At 52.8% G+C, this 16110-nt stretch overlaps 8 protein-coding genes across 8 annotated transcripts; 4 read left to right on the top strand and 4 right to left on the bottom strand.

Annotated features, from left to right (window-relative positions):
* Positions 1–2632: 2632 nt before the first annotated feature.
* On the top strand, positions 2633–3346 carry MYCFIDRAFT_157685 (uncharacterized protein; the record flags this gene model as incomplete). The annotated part of the gene is made up of 1 exon (XM_007933235.1): positions 2633–3346. The coding sequence occupies one exon, from the start codon at positions 2633–2635 to the stop codon at positions 3128–3130; it is 498 nt and encodes a 165-aa protein (XP_007931426.1). The 3' UTR covers positions 3131–3346.
* Positions 3347–3621: 275 nt separating this feature from the next.
* On the bottom strand, positions 3622–5431 carry MYCFIDRAFT_205240 (uncharacterized protein). Its single transcript, XM_007933234.1, has 2 exons — positions 4097–5431; positions 3622–4030 (listed from the first exon to the last, which is right to left on the bottom strand). Exons 1-2 carry the CDS (start codon positions 5345–5347, stop codon positions 3806–3808), a joined length of 1476 nt encoding a protein of 491 aa, XP_007931425.1. The 5' UTR covers positions 5348–5431; the 3' UTR covers positions 3622–3805.
* Positions 5432–6186: 755 nt separating this feature from the next.
* On the bottom strand, positions 6187–7151 carry MYCFIDRAFT_53931 (uncharacterized protein). Its single transcript, XM_007933116.1, has 3 exons — positions 7022–7151; positions 6817–6961; positions 6187–6730 (listed from the first exon to the last, which is right to left on the bottom strand). Exons 1-3 carry the CDS (start codon positions 7043–7045, stop codon positions 6480–6482), a joined length of 420 nt encoding a protein of 139 aa, XP_007931307.1. The 5' UTR covers positions 7046–7151; the 3' UTR covers positions 6187–6479.
* Positions 7152–7381: 230 nt separating this feature from the next.
* MYCFIDRAFT_168270 (uncharacterized protein) lies at positions 7382–8413 on the top strand. Its single transcript, XM_007933233.1, has 4 exons — positions 7382–7539; positions 7663–7751; positions 7811–8014; positions 8070–8413. The coding sequence occupies exons 1-4, from the start codon at positions 7484–7486 to the stop codon at positions 8132–8134; spliced, it is 414 nt and encodes a 137-aa protein (XP_007931424.1). The 5' UTR covers positions 7382–7483; the 3' UTR covers positions 8135–8413.
* A 537-nt stretch (positions 8414–8950) lies between these two features.
* MYCFIDRAFT_44788 (uncharacterized protein) lies at positions 8951–10225 on the bottom strand (the record flags this gene model as incomplete). The annotated part of the gene is made up of 1 exon (XM_007933074.1): positions 8951–10225. One exon carries the CDS (start codon positions 10223–10225, stop codon positions 8951–8953), a length of 1275 nt encoding a protein of 424 aa, XP_007931265.1.
* A 310-nt stretch (positions 10226–10535) lies between these two features.
* On the top strand, positions 10536–13107 carry MYCFIDRAFT_44846 (uncharacterized protein; the record flags this gene model as incomplete). Its single annotated transcript, XM_007933078.1, has 3 exons — positions 10536–10717; positions 10861–10957; positions 11005–13107. 3 exons carry the CDS (start codon positions 10536–10538, stop codon positions 13105–13107), a joined length of 2382 nt encoding a protein of 793 aa, XP_007931269.1.
* Positions 13108–13453: 346 nt separating this feature from the next.
* On the bottom strand, positions 13454–13942 carry MYCFIDRAFT_191072 (uncharacterized protein; the record flags this gene model as incomplete). Its single annotated transcript, XM_007933232.1, has 4 exons — positions 13454–13479; positions 13536–13656; positions 13720–13852; positions 13920–13942. 4 exons carry the CDS (start codon positions 13940–13942, stop codon positions 13454–13456), a joined length of 303 nt encoding a protein of 100 aa, XP_007931423.1.
* Positions 13943–14231: 289 nt separating this feature from the next.
* MYCFIDRAFT_184029 (uncharacterized protein) lies at positions 14232–16105 on the top strand. Its single transcript, XM_007933231.1, has 5 exons — positions 14232–14495; positions 14553–14608; positions 14666–15564; positions 15620–15881; positions 15942–16105. The coding sequence occupies exons 3-5, from the start codon at positions 14692–14694 to the stop codon at positions 15977–15979; spliced, it is 1173 nt and encodes a 390-aa protein (XP_007931422.1). The 5' UTR covers positions 14232–14495; positions 14553–14608; positions 14666–14691; the 3' UTR covers positions 15980–16105.
* The last annotated feature ends 5 nt before the right edge of the window (positions 16106–16110 follow it).

Raw genomic sequence — 16110 nt, 5'->3', positions numbered from 1 at the left:
GTTCGGAGGTGTCGTTCCTCCGTCATCCACTTCTATTTATCCAAACTCAGAGTCGCACCGTTCCTGGCCAGACACCAGACAGCAGGAGGTGGGCAAGGAGCTGTGGTGTACGCGATCGGCCAGGCTGGCGTCGGTGCTGGCGCTGGCGCTGCGGGATGATGCAGATGCAGGGCCCACACGGTCGGGATGCCGATGCCGATGCGGATCTCGCGAATGGGCCGCCGCCTTTGATGACACGGAAGAGTCAAAGCACATCCAGATCCGCCGAATACATCTCCTTCCTTTCGCCTGCTCACTGCAGTCGCGCTCTGCTTGCATACATTCGCCTACAGTACCGGCAGCTGCACGGGAAGCGCATAGATCTGCTCGCCACACTAGAATTCTAGATATCGCGCTGGATCGCGGGGCGGGGCAGGGCAACAGGGCAGACATTCGAGCAAGATGGCGAAGAAGGGAAAGCCGCCCAAAGGTCGGGCCAAGCAGAAGCAGAAGGCACAGAATAGTGGGAATTACACGCCGCAGAACAAGAACCTGTCGAGGCGCATCATGCTTGACGACGATGATGATTGGGGTGTGTAGAATCCCATCGCCCTCTGCCTTCGTATGCTAAGAACTGCTTGTAGGCGAGGATGATAATGCTGTCAAGTTTCGTGGTTTCGCCCAGACCTCCAAATTCTCTCCCTTACCCCCCAGAAGTGCGAATGCAAACTTGCGTCACCAGGCCATTTCCTTCGTCAGCGCGGGCAACAGCGCTCCCACAGTAGACGACCCGAATAACACCACCCGAAGTGGACAGACCGAGCTTGAGGACAGCGATAGCGAGGAGGGCGATGATGACGAGGAAGACATGGACGACAGCGCAATCCAGACCAACATCCTGCTCGAGGCAGACGTCGAGGTGTCTGAGGAAGGCATGGCAAACATGCACATCCACGGTACTGAAGTCATGGACGTCGACGAGACCACCACTGCGAGCACCGAAACGCGCATTATCGTCGATCCTCCCTCCATGCGAGAGCCTTCGCCGGCCCTGGGCTTTGTTATTGATACCGTCGGCGATTCAAGCCTTGCCACCAAGACGAAGGCAAATGGCAAGCGACCAGTCAAGCGAGCACCTTCTCCAGCACCATCTGACTCTAGCGAGGAAGTTGTCTTCAGAGGTCGCAACCAGTCTGCACCCAAGTCCACCGTCATCGACGACCCATTCTCTGCGCCGCCACGGCAAACGCGAACGCCCAATCTACCTGCTTGCTCCAGCCCACACCCGACCGACGATCTGCTACGAGCTCTCGGGGGCTCGTCATCAAAGCGAACACCTGCAGCATTCTCAGCCAGGCCTTCTGTTCCTCAAGCCAGGGGATGGGGTGCTGTGCCTTCCGTGCACGATATCACCCAGCGACCGCAAGATGAGTGGACGCCTGCATCTTCAGTTCCGTACTGGAAGCAGCGTAAGACGCAGCCAGAAGTTGAAGCGGTACCAGCAGAGCATAGGGCATTCCCATACGCTGCCACAGCAGACTCGAATGCAGCGTCACGGCGGGCGGAGGCAGAATCTTCAGCGGCGCTGAAGGCGGACTGGAAGAAGAAGCTGTCGGAAAAGAAGGCTGCGAAGAAGAGAGTCACGCCGGACCAACCCACGACTGGCAGCACACCCAAGTCCGATCGTCGCGGGAAGCGTGGTAGAAAGAAGGACAATCGCGTCATGCGAAATGCACCCATCTCTGATGATGAGGATTTTGGCATGAGTGAAGCCGCACACGACGACTACATGCAGAACCTCATGGCTCAGCTGGATGATGAGGGCGATTCTGGAGACGGCGGTGAGAAAGATGGCTTGCTTTCGAATCTGCGAGCAAATGCTGCACTGGCCGGTCCATCACTCGTCGTCGACGGCAGAGAAATTGGAGAAGATGAATTGCTCGATAAGGACATGGAAGATGATGACGAAGAGAATGAAAGTGACTGGGCTAGTTACGACAGTGACGAAGATGAGCTCTCTTCGGACTCGGACGCCATGGACAGCTCAGATCTGGAAGCTGAGCTTGACTACACTGAGCGAGAGCAGTGGGAGGATGAGGAGGATATCAGGCAGCGGCGCATCGACCGCATGACTGATGAGCAGATCGCGCGACTTTTGGCTAAACAGCAAGAGCTCGGCATTGACGGTGACGAGCTGATTATTGACGACGGCATGTACGAATCGATCTCGGAGGATGGCGTGGGAGATGTCGCTGCCGCACGCGCAGGCATCAGTGATATCACCAACCTCACTTCTGGCAAGCGCGGCATCATGCGACGACGCGGCGGCGACAAGAAGTTCAACTTTCCAAACGCATCCGCACTCGCAGACTCTGTCGAGCAATACGGCGAAAGCGGCTTCGACATCATGGATTTTGAACGACCATCACTGCGACCTACCAAGAAAGGTCGCAAGGGTAAGCTGCCATCAGCACTGGAATACTTGTCCGACGAGGATCTGAAGGAGACTCTGGCAGAATCATGGGACGCAGACCGCAAGTCCAAGCGCGCAAAGAAGATCGAGCGACAAGAGCTTCGTCGACAAGGCTTGCTTGGCTCAGCAGGCCGCAAGGGCAAAGCAGATCTCGACGCCCGCTATCCTCTCGGCATGACCATGAATAACGTCCACAACGAGATCCGCGACTTCCTTCAAGGCGACTTCCAAGAACGTGCTTTCCCACCCATGGACAAAGCAAACCGCAAAGCCCTCCACGAAATCTGCACCGCTCTCAACCTCAGCTCCAAATCCAAAGGCACCGGCAAGAAGCGCTTCCCAATCATCTACAAAACCTCTCTCACCACAGAATACGACGAAACAATGTTCTTTAAAATCACATCAGCTTCTTCGCGCGGTTTTCTCTCGAACCACAGCAAAGCGGGCAAATTCGCTAAGAAGACTCGCGGTGGTGGACGTTTTGACAAAGCTGCCGTTTCGGTTCGTAATGGTGAGATTGTCGGTGCTGGAGCCGCGGAAATCAGTCATACGGGTTTCGGTGCTAAACTTATGGGTAAAATGGGTTGGAGTAAGGGTATGGGTCTCGGTAAGGATGGGGAGGGGATGAAGGTTCCTGTTGAGCAGGTCATTAGGCTCGGGACTGCGGGTTTGGGATGAGCGGGTGTGGGGAGGAGGAGAAGGAGTGTGTGAGTCTTGCGATTAGGGGATGAAATGAATCAGCTCAGTGCTCTTTTCATGCTGCATCTTTGATTTCGTGGATGCTGGGCTACGGCGGCGCTGGGCTTCGTTAGGGTTCCGCTACGCCTTAGGGTAAATCTTGGCGGACGATGAGGTTACCAACCTTCTTCAATCAACTTGAGATTTACTGTCGTGATTGCGACTGACGTTTTATGATTGTTTGCGTGACTTTTGTGTCTATTGATGTAGTGTTGCGATCGTGATGGAGTGAATTTGTAATTTGGTAAATCTGGAAGATAGGCGAATTTGGGAAGATGGTGGAGAATGTGTGAAGTATGTACTTGACTTTCGAAGTCGAATCGAAATAGATGGGAGAAAGTGATGACGACGAGGTTGCGGAGACCTGAATGCATAGAGATGATGCAGAGAGTATTGATACCGACCTGATCAACGTACAAAGTTCCCAACCACGAGGAGGAAATATACAATTTCGTTGGATAGATAGGTAGATACAAAAGGAACTTTTCCCATTCCTTTCAAAAAAACGACCGAAGCTATGTACATCCCAACCCTTCATTCTCATCATCCTATCCAACAACCTCCCCACTACCCCCACAGGCCCTATCCTCAACATCACCAACAAACCGTCCCCTCCTATCCACCACCCTCCCCATCCCCCCCCACTGGTTTCCTCTGAATACTCCGACTCCGACTCTGCCTCTGTTCAACAAAAGGTTGCAATCCAGCAGTCTCCTGTTGTCCACGATCCAGAACTGCCTGGTTTTTCGCATTGATAGCCGCAGCCTTTTCCGGATTGCTGCGAGAGAAGCGGGTGTCGATTTCGTTGTTGAGAGTTCCGCGGAGGGTTTCGCCGACGCCCTGGTGGCACGAATGTTGTTAGAGGGGATGAGGTGGAGGAAAGGGGGATGGATGGATAATGCTTACGTGGAGACCTTTTGCTGCGGCTTTGAGGCTGCTGAAGGTACTTTTTGGGGCGGTGTTTGCTGGGGGTGCGGTGGATGGGGCTGGGGCGGGTGGGATTGCTATATTTGTTGTTGATCCGGGTGCCATGCCAGGCGTGCTCGAGGTCACTGAATCTTCTTCTGATATTACGGATTCCGTCAGAGGGCGGTGTTCTCGGGCCGGCGTGATTGGTCTGTATGCCGGCTCTATCGGGGTAGGCTCTGGAGATGGTGGAACTGGGAGCGCACCTGGGACTGGGAGCGCACCTGGAACAGGGCCATCAGCCGGTACAACGACTGGAGTAGCACCAGTAATCTGCGAAGGGGTTCCAGCGAAGTTTGCTCCAAAGCCAGATCCGACCACGGGACTTGAAGGCACTGGATCGACACTTTCTGGCCTTGCTCCGAACGACCCTCTTACTGGCGACATGCGACTCGGATTTCTGCCTGGCACCAGTGGAACGCTATGAGCCGTGTCTGGCCCGTCCCCCATCGGCACAGGCGTAGTCGATGGAGCAGGCGTGGACACTGCATTCGATGGAATTGCCGGCACAGGAGGAGCATCTTGAGCGGTCGTCTGAGGCACCGAGTCTGCTGGCATCTCCGAGATCACACTACGACGATCTGCATCTCTGTTCCGGTCGGTCGCTACATTCGAAGGTTGTGCGACCGTCACACTCCCTGGCGTCGTCTGAACGTCCACCTTTCTCGTCTTACCATCCCTACCACTGATGGTCGTGGTGGTAGTTGTGGTTGTCGTCGTCGTGGTGACTGTTGACACAACCTCGCCAGTATCCTCGTCGTGAATATCGCCCGTCAACTTGTTCACAGCCAGATTTCGCTCCCGAGCTACACCAGGGACATTTCCATCATTCTCGACTGGAACAATGAGGGGATTCATGTTGGTCTCCGCTGGCGAGATGGGATTCGTCTCGATCGAGTTGCCATGTCTGGAACCACTGGGGGTACCATCTGGCTCGCTGCTGGCATATGCAGAGTCTTGCTGCAGCGGAGGCACACCCAATGTGTTCCCGCCCGCGATTGTATCTGTGCCTCCTGCAGGCGCCACGATCATCTCTTCCTGACCATCCTTATTCTTCTTTCTCCCAAAGATCTGGCTAAGTGTTCTCCTCTGCATCTTTGGTTCCGGCACATTCGTGTCCGAGTCGCTGAGTGCCGCGAGAGAATCTGTACGTGAGGGTCCTGGTGGCCGTTCTTTGCGCAGCTTGAACATCGCACTTATCTCCGTCAATGTTTCCGCAGCTCTATCTGTATGTCAATGCCAAGCAGAGCCATGTGCTGTTCAAGTAAGAAATAGTGTGAAACACTTACAAGATGAAAGAGACAACGAAGAACCCAACGCCTACATGCAATCACATCACATCTTGGTGGAGAGCCGCCTGCGAATCCGTAGGAGCTGGGAACTTGGACAAGCTCCACGGCGTGATGTCACCAGCTTGAGGATCTGCTCTGTTGCAGCATGCCGTCCAGTCTAGCCTGCTCAATAATCGCTCCAGGACGCCACAAGACAATGCATGAGGAGAGTCATGTCACCGCAATGGATATTCTCGGCAAAGATTGTAGCCTTATATTCTGCTCGGAAGCGGATCCTGTTCAGAGGTCCAGTGCAAGAAGTCGCCGCGTGTGAAGTCCGTTTCCAGAAGGCATCTCGCTGATCACAGGCTGGAGCCTGCTGTATCATTCTGTGAAAGGTCACAGTATCTCAATTCCTGTCTCGCGGAAGACATGAACATCGAAATCTGCAGAGCATGATGTTGGATGTTGACAGTTGAGGTCGAGAAGTTCAAGTTTCTGGTTCGCGGTCGCGGTCGCAAAGTTTCTCGTCGCCCAGACTTTGAGTTTCTGCCTTGGATGCCTGAATTTCAATGTTATGATCTGGCGATAGCGCGCCATTTACGCGTTTCTCTCAACCTCAGTCGTCCACTCTGCACCGCTGCGAAGTGCATATCTCGCATCTCGAATGAATGCGCAAGTCGCGCTGTAAATGCCAATGTCATTTGAATGCAATTTGAAAGTCAGTATCAAGTGACGTTGTAGACCAGTGCCGAAGATGAGGAAGAACAGATAGTGAAGTTTGAAATCATGCATTTCATGTCAGACCATCCATCTGATATCTGCCGCCTCGCTGCTGCTGCTACTGTACAGCCCATCATGCCCGAATGCTCTGTTCGCGCCGCCGCCTAGGTAGCGCTCATGGTATTGTGAGCATCGTAAATGAAATATCTAAAACAAACCCATCCCATGATCGCATTATCGAAACGCCTCGGCCCTCACATCGTATGAGCCCTCGAGTAAAACCAAGTGACAAAGAACAAACGCCAATCATCTCAGACCCGTGATGACGTTTACTTGGTTGAGGAAGAGTACTTGGTGACGGCCTTGGTGCCCTCAGAGACGGCGTGCTTCGCAAGCTCACCAGGCAGGATCAGTCGTACAGAGGTCTGGATTTCGCGAGAAGAGATGGTCGACTTCTTGTTGTATGCAGCGAGCTTGGATGCCTCAGAGGCGACGCGCTCGAAGATGTCGTTGACGAAAGAGTTCAGGATGGACATGGCACGGTTGGAGATACCAGTGTCTGGGTGAACCTGCTTGAGGACTGTAGAAGAAAAGACGCGTCAGCAATGACTCAGATTGAAAAGCGACTTTGGACCAAAGTGCGCGATCGAGGCGGATGAAGCTTACCCTTGTAGATGTACGAGCTGTAGGTCTCCTTTCTGGTCTTGGTGCGCTTCTTCTTCTCACCAGATGGGGCGGCAGTCTTCTTGCCAGCCTCCTTCTTCTCAGCTGGAGCCTTACCGGCTGGGGCCTTGCCAGCGGTGGTTGGAGTCTGAAAAACGCGTCAGATCAAATGCGCTCGAAGCTGGAGGTCTGTTTGGGGTGCAAATACCTTCTGTGCTGCCTTTGGTGCCATTTCGAAGCTTGAAAATGCGGTTTTGGATGAGTTGGTGATGTGGGTTCGAAAAGTGCTGAAATGGGTTGATGGACGTGATGGATGTCGCTTGGTGTGTTGTGTTGTGTGTGGAGAGGAAGAAGAACTGCGCGGAAGCTGGGAGGGAAGTGCGGGCTTAAGTAGTGCGGGCGGCTTTGCTGCGAAGCTGCAATCACGACGCGCGCTGGAAGGTGCTGGTCCGAGCGCCCAAAACACGGAACCGCGACTTTGATGCGGCGACGCCCACACTTCTTGCCCGCGCTACTTAAGCCTGTCGACCTCCACCCAACATTCGCGCTGCTCTTCTTCTTCCATCACCACACATCGACATCCATCACGCCCAGCGATACCAACGACTCCATCTCACCCAACAACACAACCACATCTCAAAACCAACCCAAACCAACCAAATCCATCAAAATGACTGGAGGCAAGTCCGGAGGCAAGGCCAGCGGTGCCAAGTCCAACGCGCAATCGTGAGTACTCACCTATTCGCACCATTTCCTTTCATCGAAAGCCATCTTGTTTAACGCGCTTTTTCGACTTCAATTGACGCGCTTTTCGCATCTCAAATCGATCGCAAACTGACATCAGTACAGCCGTTCATCCAAGGCCGGTCTCGCATTCCCTGTCGGTCGTGTCCACCGTCTCCTGCGAAAGGGCAACTACGCTCAGCGTGTCGGTGCTGGTGAGTCGCATCGATCAACCACTTCTGCCTGGTCGCATCTTCTGACTCATTCTTCGCAGGTGCCCCAGTCTACCTCGCCGCTGTGCTCGAGTACCTGGCTGCCGAAATCCTCGAATTGGCTGGTAACGCTGCTCGTGACAACAAGAAGACACGTATTATCCCACGTCATCTTCAGTTGGCCATCCGCAACGACGAGGAGTTGAACAAGCTGCTCGGCCACGTTACCATTGCCCAGGGCGGTGTCCTTCCAAACATCCACCAGAGTAAGCATTGCTCCTCCACTGATCGCATTCCGCAGTCGCTGACTTTCATTCCCAGACCTCCTGCCAAAGAAGACCACCGGTGCCAAGCCTGGCAAGGGCGGCGCATCTCAAGAGTTGTAGATGCTCTCACTTTTGGTTTAAGATCACGGCACACGGGTTTATGGCGCAGAATGGGGTGTTATGATGATAATGGGCTCATCGACGGCGGGCACGAGCTCAGGTTATGCGTGCTCTGATTTGAAATTTTTCTTACTGCATGGTTCCTGATCTGATCCAGGAGCAGAGGCTGTACATTACGCCCATGAGATTATAGCGAGAAGGCTATTGGGCAACAGGCTTTACGATGATACCAAGCTTGAATTGAGCAGAATCTGATCAGACTTTACATCGTTGCTGCTGCTCCTCTCCCTTTCTTTCTTCCTCACAAGTTTATGAATTCGACTATGCGACTTTGGACGTGACTTGGTGAGGTTGCAGCTGCACCACAAACAAAATGCGCAGCCAATCAGCGAATTGCTCATAGCTGACCTTGACAGATATTGAAACGAAACAACCACCAACGCCAGCATCACTATCACGGAAGGATCCATCAACAAGTGCGCCATGATGGCGACGATAAGACATGGGAATGCGGTCATTGTAGCCCATGGTACGTGGCCACGCCAGATCGAGCATCGAAGGCGATTCGGTGAAGACCAAAATCAGTCTACCAGGTGGAGATATACTGAGGTCCAGCAGCTACAGTGACAGCGAGGGACGCAAGTGGTGATTGACACTGCACGGGAGAGGCATACGGCGCTCTTCGGCGCGGTATCGAAGTATTCAGGTTTGTGACCAGGGCGCGCATGAGATCAGTAAGTGCGTTTGCCACATTCCGGCTCCTGGCGGATGTACAAGAGAACGCTTTCACGCTATTTTCAGATCGATATGTACAGTCTACAGCCTCGCTCGAACGTCACCGCGCTTGTCTTCGCTCATCTTTCGCGCGACCCATGCGCGTATGCACTCAACCAAACCGTCGATCTCCTCGACTGTGTTTCCTGCGTGCAAGCACACTCGAACCCTCTCGGTACCTTCTGGAACTGTTGGCGCAACAATTCCTCGTACCACGAACCCGTGTCTTTGGCAGTGAGCTGCAAGCGCTTTCGGTTCAGATGACAGCACGGCGAAGATCGGTGTCTCTGGTACTTCCACCGGACTTTGTAGCAGATGTGCTCGATCTGGGGGTAGGCGAAATGTCGATTGCATGTGCAGAAGTCGTTCGTGAAGCACTTTGATCAGTCTTTGCAGGTTCTGTGCTAAGCGCTCGCTCTTCCCGGCCATCAAGAAGTCATACGAAGCCCGAATTGCTGCTAGCGCTGGATATGACATGAAGGTGGAGTAGATCAGTGGTCTGGCATAGTTGATGAGGAACTGTCGAATCGTTGGACTGCAGAGCAGAATCGCTCCATTGCATGCCAGGGCTTTGCCGAATGTATGGAGGCGAACAGTGATCTCCTGTTCCAGTCCAAGTTGGCAGACAAGACCTTTGCCTTTTATCCCGAAGATTCCATTTGAATGTGCTTCGTCAACGATGAGATGAGCATTGCCGTTGGGGAAGAGGTGTTTCTTGAGGGCGACAATGTCTTTCAGTGGTGCCACATCGCCGTCCATGCTGTATACGGACTCAACTGCAATGAAGACGTTGTGCTTGCCAGCTTGAAGCCCACTGTCTTCAGTCAGGTATCGTTCCAGCACATCTCGCAAAGCTCCAACATCATTGTGTGCGAAATATTCTCGTTTTCTAGCACGACTCAATCTCATCCCATCATGCACACTTGCATGAATCAATTCGTCGTAGATGATGACATCTCCAGATTGTGGCAGACAAGAGAACAAGCCAGCATTGGCATCAAATCCAGAGTTACACAGAAGTCCGGTCTCAGCATGGTGGAAAGCTGCAATGTCCTTCTCCAATCTTTCGGCATATGTTGAGTTGCCATCGAGAAGTCGTGATCCTCCACTGCCGAGATGGAGCAGCGCGGGGTCGGTTTCCAGTTCTTTGAGAAATGCTGCGCGGAGATCCTTCGACGAGGCAAGCGAGAGGAAGTCGTTGCTTGAGAAGTCCGCAGATCCTGGTGGGAATGTGGTTAATTGTCGATATGTCGACTGTAGTTTGCGTTTTTGTAGTGTGGTTGAGAGTGCGTCTTCCAGGGATGATGGCCTTTTCATGTTGTCCTTTCCACTGCTAAGAGGTCTGGCCTTCGCAACTTCTCCTCTCACTCATTCAATACCAATGCAATGCCTCCTGTGGGCTCGCAGACCTGCAGTAGGACAGCCGCCAAGTTGGGAGCTATCAATGATAGAGTTCATTGCATCCTCGCCGCTGGGCCTTGTAAACTTAACCGGCCCTTTCCGTTCGGTGCGAGGATATTTGGAACATGAATTGATCTCTCCCCGTGCCCGTGCAGCTTGCATGCTCTCGGACTTCGTTTCTTCTTGAAGATGACCCGGGTGCTGGCTCTGACATGATTGATCCGAAATGAGGCAGGTTGGATCGGTCCTTTGGCCGAAGTTGAGGGTGTTGCAGGTCTACGGCGCAAACACGGGTGTCGGGAAGACCATATTCTCATCGATTCTTTGCCGAGCATTTCAGAAGAAGATTCCGAACGTCAACTACCTGAAACCAGTCTCAACGGGCCCTCTGGACGAAGCGGATGATCAGTAAGTATTTCCATATCACTCGATCTATCACATGCGACATCAAGAATTGCGAAAATATGATTTTGGTAACCTCGTCGTCGCCAAGATTTACCCTAACAACCCTAAGGAAGCTCGCCAAGACCTCGACTCTGACAGCAGTGCAGCCACATCTCAACACTCGGAGGAGCAGTTTCATCTCGATGCCTTTACCAATTTGATGAGCCAGTCAGTCCGCACATTGCAGTGCGCTCAGCAGGGACAGTAAGTCTTGAAACCGCACCAATGTTGCTCCACACTGACCTGGTCAGCCTGTTACGGATGCACAGGTGCTGGAGAAAGTCTACGATGAACTGAAGGGATACGCACACGGGCGAGATGGCATCGCAATCGTCGAGACTGCCGGCGGTGTTCTCTCACCAAGTCCGTCAGGCAGCGCGCAAGCAGATCTATATCGACCATTGAGACTGCCCACTTTCCTGGTTGGTGACTACAATCTTGGCGGGATTGGAACCACAATCTCAGCATGGGAGTCTCTTCACGTGCGAGGATATGATGTGTCATCGATCGCACTATTCTCCGAGGACAGGTATGGAAATCACTCCTATCTCAAGGATTACTTTCGCGATCGAAATGTAAGCACATTTGCGATTCCGCCACCCCCAGCTCGTCAAGCAAGTGTGGACGAGGATGTACGGCAGATGCAGGAATACTACGAGAAATCTGCCCAGAATCACGAGGTAGACGGCTTCACGGAGCGATTCCTTGCAGAGCACGAGAAGCGTATCAAGGACTTGCGCGATATGCCAGAGGCGGCGGATAAAGCCATCTGGCACCCATTCATGCAGCATTCCGAGCGATCGAAGGACACTATCGTGGCGTGGGACTCGGCATATGGGGATCACTTCCAGAGCTATTCTCTCAAAAGTGATGTCGATGACTATGCTCCTCGAGCCATGAGTGAGAAGTCTATCCTGAAACCCGCCTTTGATGGCTCGGCATCATGGTGGACACAAGGCCTAGGTCATGGCAACCCGCAATTGGCGCTCACGGCAGCCTATGCAGCGGGCAGATATGGTCATGTTATGTTTGGTGGTGCGATTCATCAGCCAGCGCTCGACCTCGCCAAAACCATAACAGCAAAATCAGGGAACACCAAGCTGGCCAAGGTGTTCTACTCAGACAACGGAAGCACAGGTATGGAAGTTGCCGTCAAGATGGGTCTACGCGCAGCGATCAACAGGTGGCAACCCCAAGAGCCCCGATCTCTGGATATTCGGATAGTTGGCCTGAAGAACAGCTATCATGGTGACACGATCGGAACCATGGACTGCTCCGAGCCCAGCATATACAACGAGAAGGTCGAATGGTACAAAGGTCGCGGAATCTGGCTTGACTTCCCAACAATCAAGATGCGACAAGGGCAGTGGCAGCTTGATACCATTGGAGAGAACTTTACGAAACGCCACTTCAACTCCTTGACCGATGTCTTTGCACTTGACCAGAGGAACGAAGACTACGAGAGTTACAAGCAATACATCCGAGAGACGCTTATCGATCAAGTCTCCGGGACAAACATCAAGCTCGGCGCTCTCATCATTGAGCCAATTCTTCTTGGTGCAGGAGGCATGATGTTCTGCGATCCTCTTTTCCAGAAATGCTTTGTTGAAGTATGCCAAGAGCTTTACGACAGCGAGGGGAATCTGACCATGACGCCTGCGAGCTCGCAAGCATCTCCAGATTGGAGTGGCATGCCAGTCATCTTCGACGAAGTCTTCACAGGCCTCTACCGTCTGGGCCGATTCAGCGCGGCCTCGTTCTTGGGCGTACAACCCGACATCGTTGTCAACGCCAAGCTTCTCACTGGAGGTCTGCTTCCGCTCTGCACAACCACAGCCTCACAATCCATTTTCGAAGCTTTCCTGTCGAATGACAAGACTGACGCCCTGCTTCACGGACACAGCTACACAGCTCATCCAATCGGCTGCGCAGTTGCGAATGAATCACTGCGACAACTCATGACTCTCGCCAAAGATGGCTCGTGGGAGAATTACAAAGCCGACTGGTCTTCTCGCGGCTACTCATATGGCGTCTCATATCAAGGTTCAGAAGCGGACCATCCTTGGAGTATGTGGTCTCAGAACTTCGTATCTGCCATCTCGTACAAGAATTCCGTGGATAGCGTGTTCGCTTTGGGCAGTGTTTTGGCTATAAGTTTGAAGGATCCAAAGGGAAGTGGGTATGCCAGTACCGCTGCTACAGGCTTGAGAGACCAACTTTTGGCGAGAGAAGGTGCGGATGGAGCGGTCATCCACTCGAGAGTACTCGGCAATGTGCTCTATCTCATGGCTGCTATGACTACGCCTGAGGAGACGGTGAGAGGAATCGAGGAGACTGTACTGAACACAATCTGAGTGAGCGAATCTGATGGCTGTAGAAGAAGTGTAGAGCTGCACAGAATATGATCCAGAAGTTACAGCCTGTCAGCAGTCAGGTCTCCTTTCAATGTGCGGCAGACCTCAAAGATGCAGAAAAGCAGCACCTTGGACTATCAGCAGCCCGCAGACTCGCTGATTCCTGCAAGCACCGAATCACGCATCACAAAGACGATGGTTGACATGTTCTTTTAGCTTTGAATTTCTGCATTTCATAATCCCGCCGACTATTGTAGCCCAGCCTCTTCCCATATATACACCTCCCATTCCTTCTATGCTTCGACGTCACACGACCATTTCTCCCATCATCTCCTCCTCCTCGAATCTATAAATGAAATTGTGGCGGCGGTGCTGTAATTAAATCAGCTCAAACTTCCCATAAGGATGCTAATGTGCATGCAACTCACGATCCAAGATAGGAGCAGGCAAATTCCGCTCATATTTGCTTCCACCAGGAGCAGTGGGTGGTCGATAAGGATCCGGATGCTTCCATTTCTCCAATAACTCTTCCGTTTGCTCGATCAATAACTATACGACATGCACGCATCAGTGTGGATCTTCTGTCATGTCGTCTTGGGGTTCTTTTCGTACCCTCTGCTGTCTGGGTTGCGTGACGTGCTTGTTCGCTTCGAAGAGTTCGCGGATGTACATGGCCTGGCCGCGCCAGATGTATCTGTGGACGGCCCAGTCGAGGGAGAGTTTGAGGGAGCGGCGGTAGAGGTGGCTGTGGGTTTGTGCGGATTAGTATGGCATGCTGCTGCGCTGCGCATTGGGGTGGGTGCGTAGCTCACAGGACTTGGGTGCGGGCTGCCATTGTGAAGGCGGAATCGGCCTGTCGCCCGGAATCGTGTAATCTCAACGATATGCCACCGTAGCCGACACCAATGCTGGGAGGTTGTCGTGTGTGGTAGTATGCGCGATATGTGGTTGCCGTCGTGTTCCTGAAGCCAAAGCCAGCCCTACCCGGATGTCTCCGCGCGAGAGGTCGGTTGTGAGCTTTGCTTTGCTGTGCGGACTTCGATGTCAGTTCGCCTCGATTCCCGGAGCCACCACCAAACAGCTTGCTGCGCTGCGCTTTGTTAACTCTGACACCAACAACACTCCGACTCTCCTCTACTTCTACCAAAACCTCCCTCGGACCTGCGACTGGGAGCTGTTCAAAGGCATCTTTCTCGTTTTGCCGTCTCTCAGGTCAGGACCATGTCGAGCTCACAATGTTTGCGCCGCTTGGCCTGTAAACGACCAGCCTCTCTTCCCCGTCAGCCTGCAGCGACATCGAGCAGACTACTGCGATCTTCGCAAGGCCTCAGATCTCTATATACTGCCACTGCATCGTCAAAAGCTCTTCCGACTCTTCCACAGTGCCGGTATGCAAAGTTGCACCAGTGAGCTTGAGCCTCACGCGGTTACTGACGGCCGAACAGGAAACCTTTCTCACCGGTACAGCTACGCCAATTCAGCCTTGCAAGTCGATATTATGGTACTACAGCTATCCGCGACTGGAGGGAGTAGTGCACCAGCTAACAGGATGGTGCAGAAGAGCAAATCGTGAAAGTGCCAGAAATGGCCGAGTCCATTTCCGAAGGTACCCTGAAACAATTCTCGAAATCTGTTGGCGACTACGTGGAACAGGATGAGGAGATCGCGACTATCGAGACCGACAAAATCGATGTTGCCGTCAATGCGCCAACCGCCGGTACTATCAAGGAGTTCCTTGCAAAGGAGGAAGACACTGTGACTGTTGGTCAGGACTTGGTCAAGATTGAGACCGGAGGCGAGCCTGGTCAGAAGGCGGAGAAGGGCTCGTCGGAAGCAAAGGAGCCTGCGCCAGCAGATCAGGACAAGGCTGCACATGAACCCGAATCGAAGAAGCAAGAATCAAAGCCAGAGCCTAAGCAGGAACAGCCCAAGCAAGAATCGAAGCCAGAACCAGAATCTAAATCGGAACCTAAGCAAGAGCAAAAGTCGCAGCCATCAAAGAAGGAGGAGCCAAAGAAAGAGGAGAAGACTGAATCTCCATATGGCAGCAGATCTGAGAAGAGAGTAAAGATGAACCGCATGCGCCTGAGGATAGCAGAGCGCCTGAAGCAATCGCAGAACACTGCTGCTTCGCTCACTACATTCAACGAGGTCGATATGTCTGCGCTGATGGAAATGCGCAAGCTCTACAAGGACGAAATCCTTAAAAAGACCGGCGTCAAGCTTGGATTCATGAGTGCATTCTCTAGAGCTTCCGTTTTGGCCATGAAGGAGGTTCCAACTGTCAACGCTAGCATTGAAGGTCCAGGTGGTGGAGACACCATCGTATACAAGGACTATGTGGACATCAGTGTTGCAGTTGCCACGGAAAAGGGACTCGTAACGCCTGTTGTGCGCAACGCTGAGAGCATGGATCTGGTTGGTATCGAAAAGACAATTGCGGATCTCGGCAAGAAGGTGAGAGGGCAAACACTGCACGCATATTACGCAGCTTTAGACTAACATCTTTCAGGCACGCGACAACAAGCTTACCATCGAGGACATGGCCGGCGGTACCTTTACCATATCTAACGGCGGCGTCTTCGGCTCTCTCATGGGAACACCTATCATCAACCTCCCACAAACCGCCGTACTCGGTCTCCACGCAATCAAGGACAAGCCAGTCGCTGTCAACGGCAAAGTCGAGATCCGACCCATGATGTACCTTGCTCTCACATACGACCACAGATTACTGGACGGAAGGGAAGCTGTGACTTTCTTGGTAAAGATTAAAGGTGAGGAGATTCAAATACCTCAAGCAGACAGACCATGATAAGCTAACGTGTGGTTTACAGAATACATCGAGGACCCGAGGAAGATGCTACTCTTCTAGATCGGGGAAAAAGCCTGCTATGCATCGGTAGAGTGTTTGGGAAGGCTACAAACTTGCTTCTTCTGCAACAAAGAGCGTTGTAGTCAAGTCTCGGTTGTTTTTGCGTGTACAAAGTAACTTTCCACCATCAT

The sequence above is a fragment of the Pseudocercospora fijiensis genome, assembly GCF_000340215.1.
Source record: "Pseudocercospora fijiensis CIRAD86 unplaced genomic scaffold MYCFIscaffold_10, whole genome shotgun sequence".
NCBI classification, from domain to species: Eukaryota; Fungi; Ascomycota; class Dothideomycetes; order Mycosphaerellales; family Mycosphaerellaceae; genus Pseudocercospora; species Pseudocercospora fijiensis.
Note: the sequence above shows the minus strand (reverse complement) of the source record. Positions and strands in the feature narration are given on the sequence as shown.